The following is a 17,037-nucleotide window of genomic DNA, read 5'->3' on the forward strand; positions in this document are numbered from 1 at the left end:
CTAAATTTTTCTTGCTTTCTTTGTTGATGTTAGTCGTAATGCTCTTTTTTGAAGATGTGCTAGTTTTGCTATGTTTTTATCATTTGAATTATCCCCCTACTTTTATTACTGTAGTCTAAATAGGGTTGTATGTAACTGTTATAAAATAGTTTTCCGTGCCTTTCAGGGATAAAATGTCTGATCCTACTGAGAAGCTATAAACTTGAATTAACTTTGTTACTGTTATGTTTGATATGTTCAGTCCATGATAGGTTGTTATATGTACCTACCAAAACACCAAGTAGTCTATCCTTCCATGTCAGACATAGTTCATCACTATCAAGATTTGTTCCTGTTTGCCATATTTAGATAAGTAGTATTTTAGTTTTGCCAGTATTTACCACCATGCCATTGCATGTGCACCAGTTGTCCAGTTTGTTTAGGGCATCCCATAAAGAAATTTCCAGTTCATGCTTTGGGTTTTGGCTGTCTGACAGTGTCATGTTATCCGCATAGAGATCTGTCAATGAAATTGAGTCCCTTAGTAAAAGTGGTAGGTCTTTAACAAATAATATAAATAGTACTTGACCTAGAATTGAGCCTTGTGGTACTCCATATCTAATTGTTCCAGGTTCAGACAGAACATTATATAAACATGTTGTGTTCTCTCACTTAAGTATGAAGTAAACCATCAAACTGTGCTTTCATCACATTTGTACATTTTCAGTTTCCTCCAATGGATTTTATGATCCACCATGTCAAAAGCTTTGCTGAGATCTACAAATACAGATCCTATTATTCTATCTTGATCAAATGCTTAAAGCCATTTATCAGTTAGGGAGATCAAGGCAGTCGCACATGAATGTTCCTGTCTAAAACCTGATTGATTAGTTTGTAACAGCAAGTGTTTGGTTAAATATGATATGAACAAGTCATGGACATGTTTTTCAATCAATTTTGACAAGTTTGATAGTATTGAGATTGGCCAGTAGTTATCATCAACATCCTTAGAACCAGATTTGTGAATTGGCATTACTTTTGCAGTTTGCCATATTTTGCAGACAGATGAGGTTGCAATACTTAAATTGATTATGAATGTTATGCTATCTGAAATAGCTGAGACAGAAGTTTAATGAGTCATGAACCAATCTGATCAAGTCGTGTAGCTTTCATGATATCAAGTTCACTAAGACATTTTTTTAGCAAAGTTTTGTTTTTTATACTGGTGGGATAGAGAAACATACCTCCTTTGGGGTTCGTTGCTGCAGAACTTTTTTATTTCATTTAAGTTGTTTTCTTTGACTGGTTCTTTTAACTTCGCAGTAATGTTGGTGAAAAAATCATCAAAAACATTTGCAATGTTCGTGTGATCATTGACTGGTGTCATTTACCAGAAGTGAGTAAATTTTATTTGTTTGATCTTTGTGTTTTCCCCCAATGAGTTCATTGAAGACTTTCCAAATGGAGTTTGTGTTGTTATTTTTGTTTTCAAGCATTGATTGATAATAAGTTTTTTTTGTAGCTATTTTAATTATACAGTGTGACTCTGCTATAAAACGGTAGTTGGAAGCCATAGAACCTGACCGTGTTATAGAACGAACTGTGTCCTGGTCTGATCACAAGGATTAGTGCAGAACATGTGGGTGCTCTGAAGGATTTAATTCTGAGTAGAAAGAAGAGGAATTTTACATACCATCCACACAAAAATGTCAGTCTTTGTAAATATGTTAATTACTAGCAAACGTCCGAAAATCTGAGGAAAGATAGATTATGAGATAAAAGCCTCATCCAGTTGATCTTCGCTACCAGAAATATCAACAACAACACACAAATAAAATGGATATCTCAACATACATTACTCATGCTCGATGTCAACATAAGCGAATTATGATATAACAATGCACTATTAAGATGGTTTATCAATATGGACGAAGAATTTTTTTATGTAACAATAGATAAATTTCAGTGCATTTTATATCAAGTTTGCAGCTTCCTTTCATGGGGCCCCTGAATTTCTCCACTCCAAACCATTTTTTGTGTATACAAGTTTAAACAGCCAGCAGTGTCACCAATAAAAAAAATCTCCAGATGTTATATTTTGCCGCCAATTAGGAAAAAAAATCAGTTTGCGACAGTGGCGAAGCCCTACGCGATCCTAGAATAAACATTTTACACTTTATTTTTCATACTCTTAAGAAGAAAAAACTTTTTTTGTGATGATAAAAATGAATTTAAAATTTCAGGAGCCACTCCATGATCGTGTTGTATTATTCATGCACGATCTCTTCCCCAAAATGATAATAAACTTTTTATGTTTTTTTTTTCCTTCATACTTTTCAGAAAGTTTTATTTTTGTGTGCGAGAAAATCACATGTATATAAAATTTCGGGAGCCATCTAGGATTTCATTTGTAAGCCAATTAGGTTGGATTTCATACTTTACTCTACGTACTTTCAGTGGTGCATGCTTAGAGACTACATCCATAAATAAGTTAGTCCACACCCTCAGAGCTTCATCTGTGTCATCTTAATTTTTAATTATATTCCATGGAACTCTGTATAGGTCATAGAGAAATTGTTCTTCATTAAAAATTTTGAACAATATGTAAGTGATAGTTTTGTGTGTATTTTTCCTACTTCTCTTGCATTTAACCTTTCTTGTCAAAAAACATAAACCGCATTGTCTGGCAGGTTGGTATAAATGCGATCAATAAGAGTGCTTGATATTTCTGGTACCCTTGAGAGGCCATGACCCTTCTCAGCATTTTGTTCATTTAGGTATGGAGTTTCCAACCCATCTCTGCTTGGTTTGTCTTCCTCCCAAACACATTGACTCTATCTTCTATGCATCAGAGGTGATGTCTGTCAGGACATACATTACAGTTATAGAGTTTCTTTACCTCCTTGGCTTGTACAGTGCAGCAGCAGACTTGCTCAGTCCTGGCCACCTTTACATATGCCCTCTGCAAGTGCACCTTCAAGGATGGTTGCACTGTATCTTAGGTCATTTTCGATCAGCAAGTTATGATCTCGACCAGAATCAAAAACTTCCTGCTTCATTAGCAAGTCAGGGATTGGTTAGTAGCAGGAAAACCTTCAGAAGCCCTCATCTGGAAGTAGCAATCAGTACACATGCCAGTTTGTTGGGAAAGTTAAGATTTGTTACCATTGTTCTCCATGGTTTGTGGCAAATGGATGGCTCTTCATATCAACCACCTGGAAAAGAAGGCCAATCTACATAACTCTGAGTGTTGGAGGGAGTGCATTCAAGGGAAGATGGAAAAGAAGGCCATTCTCCATAACTATGAGTGTTGGAGGGAGTGCATTCAAGGGAAGATGGAAAAGAAGGCCATTCTCCATAACTCTGAATGTTGGAGGGAGTGTATTCAAGGGAAGATGGAAAAGAAGGCCATTCTCCATAACTCTGTTGGAGGGAGTGTATTCAAGAGAAGATGGAAAAGAAGGCCATTCTCCATAACTCTGTTGGAGGGAGTGTATTCAAGGGAATATGGAAAAGAAGGCCATTCTCCATAACTCTGAGTGTTGGAGGGAGTGTATTCAAGGGAAGATGGAAAAGAATGCCATTCTTCATAACTCTGATGGAGGGAGTGCATTCAAGGGAAGATGGAAAAGAATGCCATTTTTCATAACTCTGTTGGAGGGAGTGTATTCAAAGGAAGATGGAAAAGAATGCCATGCTCCATAACTCTGAGTGTTGGAGGGAGTGCATCCAAGGGAAGAAGGTTTTTGAAATGTTGGACAACCTCATAAAAAGGGATAAAGGAATCACCAGAGCTCAGTATGAAGGTATGGGAGTTCCACATTTGGTTTGTCCAGTACCATATATGCATACAAGTCAGACACATTCCATGCATCCTCAGCATTTTGGCTGATTTATTATGAAGGAGAGGCCAGCTGTTTCATATGGAGTGGTCTCTGTCTTTTATCAAGTGTGCTTTGTATGTTGCTGACTAATGCAAAACCTGTGCTTAGGTTGATCAATAAACAGGCCTACTTCATTTTCAGATCCAGTGGCCTGGGCATTTGACAGTCTGTCAGTCAGCTGGGAGGGGGGTGTAGACCTATTCCTTCCCCTCTGCAGTTTTAGTACTGAAATTAATCCAGAAGATGAAGGGCGAGGGTTGCAAAATATTTCATTTTTGATTGCCTCTCTCAGATCGGACAGATCCTGGGTCAGTGAGCTGTTAGATTGTGTGAGACACATACCAAGGAAAATTGTAGCAACCCCCACTGCATAAGCAGCCTAACTCCTCCTTCATGCCTGGATCCTGTTTGGGATACCTTGTATGAAAAGGGGTCATGTAAATGACATGATACCTCTCTTAGCCTCCATCACTAAGTTGACAAACTTCTTTCTTTTCACCTTTGAGGACATGGAGTTTTTGCCCCTAGTCACAATCAAGGGATGCTGTTCTATGATTTAAGACACATTCAGGCTTCATAGAAGACATGATATTGGCTTCAACAAGGCTCTTTTCAACTTGTCCACTTTTGACCTATCCAGGCCCTGCTCATTCTCCTTCTTCACCAAATGGAACCTGTCAAAGACCTTGATGTGGTTCAACTTGCCCTTGTTTGAGCTTCACCTTTGTTGAAGCTGCTAACATACAAAACTTGCTTTCTGATAGCTTTAGTTTCATTGTGATTTAGGTAACAAAAAATGGCTAATGCTCATCATGTATGTCCTCAATACAATATCATATGGACCATTTTGGTAACCTAGTTGTCTCCCTCTCATATTAGGTATTTACTACATCATGTATGTCCTCAATACAGTATCATATGGACCATTTTGGTAACCTAGTTATCTCCCTCTCATATTAGGTATTTACTACATCATGTATGTCCTCAATACAATATCATATGGACCATTTTGGTAACCTAGTTATATCCCTCTCATATTAGGTATTACTACATCATGTATGTCCTCATTACAATATCATATGGACCATTTTGGTAACCTAGTTATCTCACTCTCATATTAGGTATTTACTACATCATGTATGTCCTCAATACAATATCATATGGACCATTTTGGTAACCTAGTTATATCCCTCTCATATTAGGTATTACTACATCATGTATGTCCTCAGTACAATATCATATGGACCTTTTTGGTAACCTAGTTATCTCCCTCTCATCTTAGGTATTTATTACATCCGGTAGGTAATTAAGCCGCTGAACAAGAAGATAACTGCTATCGTCAATAACGAAACTGTCTTTGCCAAGTGTTTTATATTTATGATTCATGAGTGATTTCTAGCCCCTCTTACAATATACAGTTACTACTGGGGAAAGCACTGGGGAACTACATATGTATACAGCAACAAAATGAAGAACATATCTCTTTTTCTCTCTCTCTCTCTCTCTCTCTCTCTCTCTCTCTCTCGATATATATATATATATGTATGTATGTATGTATGTATATATAATACTATGTACAAAAACGCTGATCTCATCACTATTAGAAAATAATATCTAGATCGAAACCAGAGAACCATCACAACACAGTTTTTACAACTATTATACTTTACACTTTTTCTTCTTTTATACACAAAAAAAATATAATGCAAATTAAGATATATAAAGTGGTCTTTCCTGACACAAACATGATATTACATGATTAAAACAATATAACATACACATATAACGCACACAGTACAATAGATTGATCCTTGGTCAAGATCACTCAAATTTAAGGACCATGAAATAGAAAACAGTTGCAAGACATAGTGTTTGAGGAAGGGAGTATATGTCATAAAGAAATATACTGGGAAGGAAAACAAAGGAACTAGCTCCAGGGAAATTGAGAGTACAACACATCATAAAATAATAAAATGCAAATAGCAATGAGCAACCCCTGAACAAGAATAATAAATATTTTGTTTCTTCAAAATTCTTTTGATATTTTACAGAAAAACAAACACCCACACTATGGTGGGATGTGGAAACTCATCAAAGTCTTTAAAGTGCCAACAAATAAAACAGTATGCAGCTTGCCGTTTGTAAAATAACTCTGATAAATGGTCCAGCTATTGTAGAACATTATTAATGGATTATAGATAGGTATGTCTAAAATATGCAGTGAAAAAATGGAATGCAATGGAAATAAAATAAGCAAGGGAAATTATTTTGTTTTTAATTTTTTCATAGAAAAAAATCAAAGAAGTTTTTAATAATCAGATGCATACATATCTGTCTGAATTGCACAACAGGAAATAGAATTCATTTTCAAAACTTACATTAATTGTATGAAACTTGACCTTTTGAGAAAGTATGCAAATATCGTAAGTAAATGGAAACTGTCACATTAAATAATGTTAATTGCTGAATTTTTGGATAGTATAAAGCTTGAACACAATGGAAATAAAGTACACAGTGGAAATTATTTATTTTAGTTTTAAATGATTTGTTTGATTAAGGAAGGTCAACAGAAGGATTTCATCATCAGGTGCAAATTCTTGGCATTTTGCTTAATATAGTACATCATCATGAATGAAGGTTCATAATTGACTTAAATAAAATGCTGCTTTCAACATTTAGTTTAACCGTAATTGTTTTTATGTTTGTGTTGTTATTGTTGTTGATTTGCCAAGGAATTGTATGTTCACTATTTTATTATTCAATTTGAAGTATCTGCACAGGTATCCACATACCCATTGATACATGATTTTATCCATTGTGCCTCACAATTATTTGTTAATTACTTTATTGTGCATTTATTTAGGGCATTTAATTTGAAAGTTTGACCATGGCATGAAATATAATTTCATTCACTTAGTTCTGTTTTGCAATGAGTGAATGTTGACTAGCGGCAATATGTACTGGAAATACTTCTAGCACAACCTCCATACACTAAAGAGCTTGAAAAGAAAGGGCAGATAATGAGCTTACTGAAAGAGGCTATAGAAATACCTCCACAATACAGTAGCCAGTTAGTCATTATAAACAAATTTAATTAAAACCGAAAAGTACATTGATTATATAATCTTTTGCATTTTGTGATAAGAGTTTGACAGTTTGCTTAATGGGAGATTAAAATGAAAAACTGAACTTTTCAATAGAAAATAGTTATTTTTTAAGATATTTATGTTTATTATATACTGCAAACATAAAGATTGTGCAAAAAAAAACATCAATACATTTCTTTTTATCCTTGTTATAAAGGTGTCCTTTAGAAAGGACAGATAGTGTTTAGGACAGATAGTGTTTCCTTTTCATTTGTCTTTTATCTGCAGGTTTTCACCAAGAGCCCACTCTATTGTGAGTATATTTAATTTGAGAATTATACACCTTTTGGGATTACATCAGCTTCTCTCTCATAGCAGTTCTAGACCTTTGAAAGAAAATATGTATTTTCCATTGCACAGGAAACAGAGCTGATATTTATTGAACTTATTTTCTGCCATAGGTCGACTGCAAAAAGGAGATCAAATTCTTGAAGTGAACAAGGAGAGCTTGGAAGGAGTAACTAACGAAAGGTAAACTCATCTTGCTTTATGACATAGTATATAATACTCTTTATAAGTACAGAGATACTGTAGTTATTGTAATAGATGCCCACAGGGGTGTGGTGCAATTTCCAAAGGAGGGATGTGTTGAGTGCTGTGCCTGTGTTGATTTCTTTTTCATATTGTACATCACTGTTTGATGGAAAATGTTTTGTAAATTAAGTTATTTTGATTTTATAACAATCATTGTATTACTCATATACTGTTCTAATTATTTGGACATAACCTTAATGGATATATACAGATCTATAGGCCTTGTTAAGGTATGAATTGTTGTGGAAAAAGGGGGATGGCATTTATTAGAAAGGGGCTTTTTTATAATAACTAGGGTATCTGTTTTCTTTGTGTGGAATGTACATTGATCCCCTTTTGAGAGTCCTTTTCATCCGGATCATATGGGACCAGACCTCAAAGATACTCAAGTATTTACCACATATATTTTTTCCAAGTTAAGAATTTTTAAAATTAAACTTGGTACAGTTCATTCATTTTTACTAAGTTTCTGTGTCAAGTACAACCCACTCATTTTTCTCAAGTCACGTGTATTTCTTTTTCATCCTAATTCATTTTGAGATTAATATTGGATAAATTGCCCCTTTTAGTCTTTATATATGAAAAGTCATAAGTACAGTGTAGCTGGATTTCAGAATGTTGTGTGTGTGTGTCTGTTTGTCTGTGTCTGTGTGTGATTTGGATTTTTAATGTAGCTTTAACAATTTTTCATTCATATTACTATGATGTCTGCAGTGTGGCAGTTTATAGTGATGTCTAGCACTGGGGCATCATGCCGCAGACATGTAGCATCATGTCCCACCTAGTCACATGATCCTGATACCAGGTTGACCAGTCCTAACACTAACCTTTTAATGCTGAGCACCAAGGAAGACAGCTGCTCTGACCATTTTTATAAGTCTTTGGTATGACTTGGCTGGGGTTCAAACTCATGACCTCCCACATCCAAGGCAGATGCTCAAACCACTTAGGACACCAGAGAAGTCAAAATGTAAAGTTGAACTTATTTGAACTCCATGTCATCTTGTTTAGAATACCTGACTTATAGGTTTTGAAAATTCACATTTAATTAGATTTCATAAATAGAATTTTGGATCAATCGGCTTTTAATATTTCAGAGCTGTTGCAATTCTCCGACAGGCTTCAGCATCAAATCATGTGGAAATGATAGTTGCCAGAGATGACCAAGCAAGGTGAGTTAAATCTCTGGTAAAGATAAAATTTCCAATGGTGCATTCTAATTAATGAAATATTTTTCTTACTGATTAAGTTTTTACTTAGATATTTTTTTACAGACTTCAGCTAATTTGTTTCAGTAGGTCACTTTTAATAGTGTTAACCATAGGCAGAAATAGTAGAACGCTGTTCTCCTTGTGCTTCTACTGTCCTTACTTATTGTCGATCAGACTTTCTTTTATGCTGTAGTATCACCAGTTTTTGGGGGGATAGCTAGTTTTGTGGATTTCATTGTTCTCCTGAATCATGAATTTAAAGATATATTGAAAACTTAGACACTTGTGATGAAAATATACCCCCTCCCCATTTTCTTATTGTTTTTCATTTCCTAGAGATCACCAAAGCTATTTGATAAATCAACATCATTTTTTTAAACATTTTTTAATAAAATAGTAGCTTTTACATGTGTTTGTCTGTTTTTTTTAAAACCCTTTAAAAAATAATGAAGCATTTTATATTGTTTTGAAACACGTGTATCTATACAGTATCCAGTAGCTGTAATTTCCACTCACTGCCTGAATATGGTATGTTGTGACATAAGTAAGGATAGAAAGGAGGAGAAGCATAAGGTATTCAAACACTAGTATTACTGAAAATGAAAGAAAGAATAACAGATTATACTAATATATGTTGTTATTGTGGGTTCGGCACCGTTTTTCAGCATATGATATGCTATTCATGACAGCCAGTATATCTGGTAAGGAAGAACACAGGAAAACTCCAGGAAAAACCAGTGATCCCCAGGATGCTATTAGCAAGCTTTCTCACATACCTACATTGGCCAAGCCTGAGACTCAAACCGATGTGGACAGAGGTGAGGTGTCAGTGAGCTGTAAAAGTGAGCACCATAGACCACACAGCCACCTGGGTCCCAGTATGAAAATTAGATTTAATACTTTTTCCAGTTGATTTATTATTCAGGTCAGACAATTGTGGAAAAAGTTTGTTCCATGTGAAAGCATGTCTCATTTTATGCATACATGCTTAATCCCAATGAAGAGCACACAAATGTTTGTCAGGTAAATAATCCTGAATTGTTGAATGAAACAAATCCTGCTTTCCAGAAGTCTTGGATAATTAGATCTGACCTTTCATGCAATTTCATGTGAACCACGGTTATCCATTCTGTATGAATCAGCTTTGATTGCTAAGTTTTTAAGGTCCACTAATACAGTACACTGATCTTCATCAATGATGTCTTTTTTTTCCCTAGTTTAGCATACCAGTTGTGGAAATGTGATTTTCATTCTTCCTTATAGTCTTTTAAGGTCTTGTGGTTTGTACCAGAGCCAGACTCAAACAAAAAGGGTGATTCCATTGTTTTTCAGTTTAGTTAACATCTTTTCACTACAATGGGCTCTGAGCATATCAAATATCGACACATTTTTCTAATTCCATTTAGCAAGGGACAGCTGGTCATGTGTTTGGTTCACATGTGGAACGATGACACCATCCAAACCTATGGGGATCTATGTTGAATTTTAACACTCTTTAGTCACTGTGTTAATGTCATGGTCATCAGATGGGGCTATGTTAAGGAAAAGATCATACACATGTACTTTAGTAACCCATAAGCTTAGTGTTGTTAGCTGTGTATGCTCCCTTTGTTGTTGAGTGTAAGCGATCTTGACTGATCTTGACAGGTATTTGATTTGTGCTCATACAGGTGGTAGTATTGTTTTAGTCACTGAAGTGACCACCTTTTGTTATTGCCATAGTCTTGTTAATTGTGTTCTTTGTTTTGTTATTTGTAGAGGATAATCAGTGAAATTAACACTTACAAATATGCAAACTTTGAAAGGCAAAATAAACCCATGGATGTAAGTACATGTTTCCACAAAAATATAGTTCTTCAAAAAAAATAAACAAAATAATTGATGCAACAGTAGTTGCTTTTTCATTGGGAACTGCTCATTAACTGACAGACTGTTATGTGCAATATTTCAGTATTTTTGCATATAGAATATTCTTTGACCCTCAGGTTCTATGTACTCTACCTCTTTCACTCCACATACTGCCCTCATTGAAAGTCCTTTTGAAATTGCTGGTCAGATTAAAGTTAAAAGGGCGTCTGATTTGGGGTATGACTTTCAATGCCACTAAGTGTTACCTCATGTGTATGACCAGTAAAACAGCAAAATCATCTCGCTTCTACACCTTATATGACCATGTACTACAACATTGGACAAACACTATCTGAGGACTTCAAGTAGGAATCGCATATTATCAAATCAACCAAGAAAGCAAACACTACACCTTATATAACCATGTCAATGAAAACCCCTACATTGGACAAACAATATCTGAGGACTTCAAGTAGGAATCGCATATTATCAAATCAACCAAGAAAGCAAACACTACACCTTATATAACCATGTCAATGAAAACCCCTACATTGGACAAACAATATCTGAGGACTTCAAGTAGGAATCGCATATTATCAAATCAACCAAGAAAGCAAACACTACACTAGCATTTCTAAAAAGAAACTTCAGACACTGTCTACAGAGATGTAGACAAACTGCCTGTCTAGCACTAATCAGATCCGTGTTAGATTATGGTTGTGTTGTCTGGGATCTGTACTACATTAAGGATGTTCAGCTTGATAGAATCTAGAAGGTTCAACACCAGGCAGCAAGATTTATGTATATCTGGCGACTACAAAATCAGAGAAGCGAGAAGCATCACCAAAATGTTAACTGACCTGCATCTACCAATACTCCAAGACAGGCGTAGTATAATTCGTTTGACATATCTCTATAAAGTTGTTTGGGGGTTAGTGTCGGCTCGCTCACCAAATATATTTTTAAAATCATTAAGACAAAAATGCCAGATTAAAGTCAAATCTTTCCAAATTTTGACAGTATAAACATTGTGGAAAAAACTAGTATCAAATAATAGTAGATGTTTTTTAGTGGAGCAGTGTAGAACAGAACAATTTAGAAATAAATTCTTCATAAAAACAAATGTGGACTGGAATCATCTGAGTGACAGTGTTGTGTGCACTCAGTCAGTGGAGAGCTTCAAGACAGCTCTTGAACTGTACTATTAACTTTCTAGTTGGTTCTCTCTTCTGGTGCAAATTTATTCCATAACTGGCCCTGCACTGTACACATTCAGATTCAGAATATTATGTTTGACAAAGAGTGTACAAAATATGTTTTGTAAATGCTTTAACATGAGGATAGGAACCATGAAAATGATGATTTGATAAGAATGACTTTCATTTTACAGGAGAGCTCACCTATCACTTTTGTCATTTACTGTGGGGGTTCTAGACTGGTTCTTTTCATTAGGCTTTGCTCATGGGCAAAACTTTTGAAGCTGAGAAAACAACAATTCTCTAGTGCACATTATATCTCCTGTTGGAGAAATTTCTTTGGCGTAAATATCTTTCTTCCGTAATATGTATTGGATCATAATACCTTAGAAGTACATCCACTACCTCACATATCTGGTCCATACAAGCTTGATTTTAGCACCAAAAAGTGCAAAACTTGTCTTCTTAGCTTGAGTCAATCAAGATTGATCTCCCCTTGGGTAGATAGAGTGATGCTAAATCCCACCTATGCTTCATTTACTACTGAAATGTATATCCATGCTGTATCAGGGATGTAACTGCATAGAGGCTTGGGAGAGAGTGCCCTTATCATGATCTTGTATATATTATCAAAGAAACATTTTTCTCTACAATTTAGTTTCTTTCTAAAATTCATTACCTGATCATGATGTCTTAGGAGTGTAGGTAAAAAAATGGAAGGAGTTATGTTCTCTTACCCTGGAGGCGGACCTGAGTCTGATCCCTAAGTCCATGAAGCAGCTTGCACAGTCTATTTGTTTTGTGGGTTTAATGCCATTTTTCAGCACATGGTAGGCTGTACATGGCAGCCAGGATATTTTAGTGGAGGAAAAATCTGGAAGAAACACCAACCCATGTGAAACTACTTGCAAGCTTTCTCACATACCCACATTGACTGGGCCAAGCCTCGAACCTACACAGACAGAGGTGAGATGTCAGTGATCTGTAAAGGCTAACGCCACAGACCACTCAATGGTCCCCCCCCCCCCCGGCTCCTTCAATGATCTTGTGTGAGATACAACTTATGGTTTGTTTATGGATATCACTCCTGCAAATCCAGCAGAAGTAGATAATCATATCTTTGTGAAGCTACTGAATGACTGAAGAAGACAGCTTCTTGTACTGTTGTGATATTCCTCTTCCACTTAAATTGATCTCTTTCAGATAAAAGGTCTCTGAGGTAAAAGCTTGAGAATGTCACACCTGCCCTTCATCCCATAACTTGAATAATGTGCGGCACCATTACACTCAGATGCTATGCAAGTAACAATCACTCTAACCTCATGAGCCAATATGTGTAAAGAGTTCATTGGGTTTGTTTGTCATAGCCAGTAGACCAAGGATGATAGTGCTTGAGCTTGAAATATCATCCTTTCCTTTCCTTTTAGTGCAAAGAACAGACAAGATCTCCCTCATCAAATCAGCTTTGTTCACTTCAGGTACCACTTCAAAATGGGGTCCTGTAGTATTGGATGAACATTGTAAAGAGGTTGTACAGTGAAATACTTTCCTCCATGAATGGGAGCATGTTCAGATTCTGTAGAATGACCAGAAAGCAGAGGTTTTCTTAGGTTTCAATGGTACTTTTTTCAGCCATGTCAGAACCCACAGCAGATTCCATTTTGGATGTGTGGCCATGGCCTTTGGTCAAGACAAGTCAAAGTTTGCCAGGAGGTCAGAGATTATCTTTGTTTTGGCTTACATCCTCCACTTAAGTGCCACAAACACTCTACAGAGATTCTTATCGGAGGCATATGTTTCTTCCTTTCATCTGCTTTCGAAGGGATGAGCCTTCTTGTCTTACTGATTCTTTCTTCCACTTGATTCTTTGCAGCTGAGAGTTTATTTGGTATGAGCTAGATAAGCAGGTTCAACATCTCAGGGTGGTTGCTTCATCAGGTGGGAAAAGAACCAGATTTTTCTGGGAATCTCTGTTGCTAAAATTATCCCTGACTTTTCAAAATGAGGACAATAACTGGGCATATTAGCCTATCATGATCGCATTTGTATAGATTGTGATTCTGGCAATTCAGCCAGCAAGAGAATACTCATTATAAGCCATGTGAGGTTTTCCCATTTGCTGAGATGAGACCTCATGTATCCTGAAACTGGTTGGACATTGTCCAGTGGGCAGAACTTATTTACCATGATCTCATGAACAGGTGGCTTAGGATGATTTATGCTCCATAGAAGAGACCTAAGATGAATGCAATTCTTTGAGAGAATGGTACACACCATCAAGTTGATTGTCAGGGCACATTTCAGGGGAAGACTGATCTATTTCAGATGTGTTTTGAACTCTATACCCAAGTTGATAAATTCTTTAGATTTTTCCCTGATGACAAGGACTCCATGGCAGAGCATAAGTGAAAAAAGGGACTTCATGTCTTGATATATAATGTAACTCATTGTTTCTTGTGCAGGTAGCTAGGTTCGTAGACATGAAGTGGCTTGGAAGTGTGACACATGACTCTGCCCTTAATTCTCGTGAAGAATCAAGGATTGATATTAGACTAAATGGGAGTGCCATGAATTAGTATACCAAACCCCAGAATGCAAACCTCATGGAATAATTTTGGATAGAACATGGAGGTATGTATATATGTGATCTTGGGTCCAAGTTCATTGCCGGGTACATTACCAGAGTTAGAGCTGGGGCTGAGGTTAGCAATAAAAATGGACCACCGTGGCAGGTCACGAAAGGTGAAGGCATAGGTTGAAAATGCGTTGGAGCAGGTTGACATCAGATGCCAAAGTATGGTACTGGTTATCTTGAGAAAGATGACTGTAGCCAGTACCAGGATGTGCTGGCATATCCATTTTTGCTCCAGATGGGTACAGTACAAGAAATTGTCAAAAGATGCTGTGGTAGCAGCAGTGCTAATTGTGTCATCGGTGCATTTCTTCATTCTCTTGTTCGCTCAAGTCATATTGTACGTTAAACAAATGGTATGTGAATAATCTGCAATGCTTGAAATTGAGCAAGAAATGGACAAAAATGTAGTTGGAGTGTACTTCCAGAGCATCACTCAAATAGTGGAAAGGTACAAGCAGAATCAATATTGCAAAGTCTTGAAAAAGAGGTGCTTACTAGAACAAATGGAATTAGTAACTGAAGTATGTATGGGATTTGGCACCAATACCTCAGCCTAAGGGAATATCACTCTTGTCTGCCTTCCATCTAGATAAGGAGATGACTTTAGCACATTTTGGTGTTAAAAACAAGCTGGATTTGGGACGTAATGCATGTACTCTTAAGGTAAGATGATTGGGTAACATATTTGAGGAAGAAATGTATGGGTGAGTTCCATTTCTGGTTTAACTAAATCTGTACAAAAGAAAAAAATGTTTACACTACTGTCACCATTTCTAAATTCTCAAATAAAGTTTTAATCTTTTTGGGTTTTTTTCTTCCAAACTACTCAGAAGAAGACCATATTCCAAAAATTATCATTATATGTTGTTTTTTTGTACAGATCTGAATTCAGAGAAATCTTGGAGAAAAGCAATGGATTCAGTTTTCCTTGTACTCCAGTACCATTAGAAAGCCAGGATAGTAAGTACATTTCAAGGAATTCTTTCATTTGGCTACGTACAAGTTCTTCTTGTTCTTGTTCTCCTTGTGGGTCTTAGAAATACTTTTCAGTATGGCATTGAAAAATACATCACTTCTGTTTGGGTTTAAATCTGCAAGTATATGAAACTGCAGGGGTAGCTTTATTTTGTTTGTTTTATCCATCTGTCAGGCCATCCATCGATCCATCTCCAACTTTTCCATGAAGCACATTAGCATCATTGTGCCAGAATCACTTAATATAGACAAATAAAATATTTGTACATGTTGACCTGATTAGATTGTCAGGCCATACAGCAATTTCTCTTTTTTATAAAGTTTTTAATCAATGAACTTAAGGTGACTTCATTTTTTGCTCAGTTCTAAATTTTTTTGGTTTTAGGAAAATAAAATTTTAATTGGTACTTAAATTCCTGGATTGGTGTAGGGGTCCTTTTGTTTCCACAGGAAGGGGTCCTTTTGTTTCCACAGGAAGGGTCCTTTTGTTTCCACAGGAGGGGGTCCTTTTGATTCCACAGGAAGGGGTCCTTTTGTTTCCACAGGAAGGGTCCTTCCATTTCCACAGAATTTATAATTGTTAATTGTGTCTTTAAATTGTGGGTTTTGAACAACAGTGAAATCCACAAAAGTTGGTATTCCACAAAAGATAGTTCACAGTAAACATTGGATGAAAAGCTTATCAGCAAAATTAAGCATAATCCACTTGAGATAGACCAGGAAAATTTGATAGCCTTGTTTGTATGTCTGTGGAAATGGCCTGATTAGATTTTCATACCATTTGTTTCTAAAGTTTTGAGAGAAAAAAAAATTAATTAAGTTTTTTATCTGTAATTGGAGCATACGTCAATCAAGTCAGATTGCTTTGTAAATTTTATGGATTTTTTTAAACATTATTATTATCCTGGACAAAATTAATTTCAGAATGGTGGCCTAAATTCAAATCTGCATCAATCCTTTCAGAGTCAGAGAGCTTGAAAAAACCATCACAACAGAAGGAAACTGGTCTTGTATGGTCAACACAGAATAAAGAGGTAATGATGGTGTTTGTCTATAAATCAGATCCAAGTATGCAGCTTTTGTATAGTTGAACCTGTATCAGAATTTAAAATAAAAGTGAAGAGTAGTCAGAAGGCACTCATGCAACAGAGGCTTGTTGCTCAAGTTCAAGGTTGAGTAAATTTTGCTGGAAACTTGCATCCTCTTTTAAATGATGGTAGCTTTGCTTGGCATGTCAGATTCATAGTAAGTGGCTTGTGGATTTGAGTCTAATTTAGAGCTGTTGTGGTGTGTCAAGTCAGTTTCATTCCATTGCTTATGCTCTAAATAGTCATTCATGTGCTGATTTATGATTAACAACCACCAACCCATCAACCAATGAATCAATTCTTAATATAGCCTGAAAACCCAGTCATTATATTTGCAGCATCCCTTTGTGTAAAGTTTTTGTTTGCTATCCATCCCATTGAAGTTATGGGCACATTAAATGATGCATTGTGACTGTGCTGAGGGATGAATCTAGGTGACATTTTAGGGTGAATTCTTGGATAAAGATAGGAGAAAGTAGTGATCTGGGGTACATGAGGCTACCTACTGACAGGTGTAGCTTTTGCAGAGCTTGTAGGCTTG

General features: G+C 36.2%; 1 protein-coding gene across 1 annotated transcript in view; it reads left to right on the forward strand.

The window, feature by feature from the left end:
• LOC149797418 (syntaxin-binding protein 4-like) overlaps positions 1–17,037 on the forward strand; it is a 104,956-nt gene that overhangs the window by 16,941 nt on the left and 70,978 nt on the right. Inside the window, exons 5-8 of the mRNA XM_089962208.1 lie at positions 7,411–7,480; positions 8,641–8,715; positions 15,314–15,393; positions 16,372–16,442. Of these exons, the coding sequence (XP_089818334.1) occupies positions 7,411–7,480; positions 8,641–8,715; positions 15,314–15,393; positions 16,372–16,442 (296 nt within the window). The remainder of the gene's footprint in view (positions 1–7,410; positions 7,481–8,640; positions 8,716–15,313; positions 15,394–16,371; positions 16,443–17,037) is intronic.

Source organism: Sinohyriopsis cumingii, chromosome 6 (assembly GCF_028554795.1).
Source record: "Sinohyriopsis cumingii isolate HCF-2022 chromosome 6, ASM2855479v2, whole genome shotgun sequence".
In the NCBI taxonomy this organism is placed as follows: Eukaryota; Metazoa; Mollusca; class Bivalvia; order Unionida; family Unionidae; genus Sinohyriopsis; species Sinohyriopsis cumingii.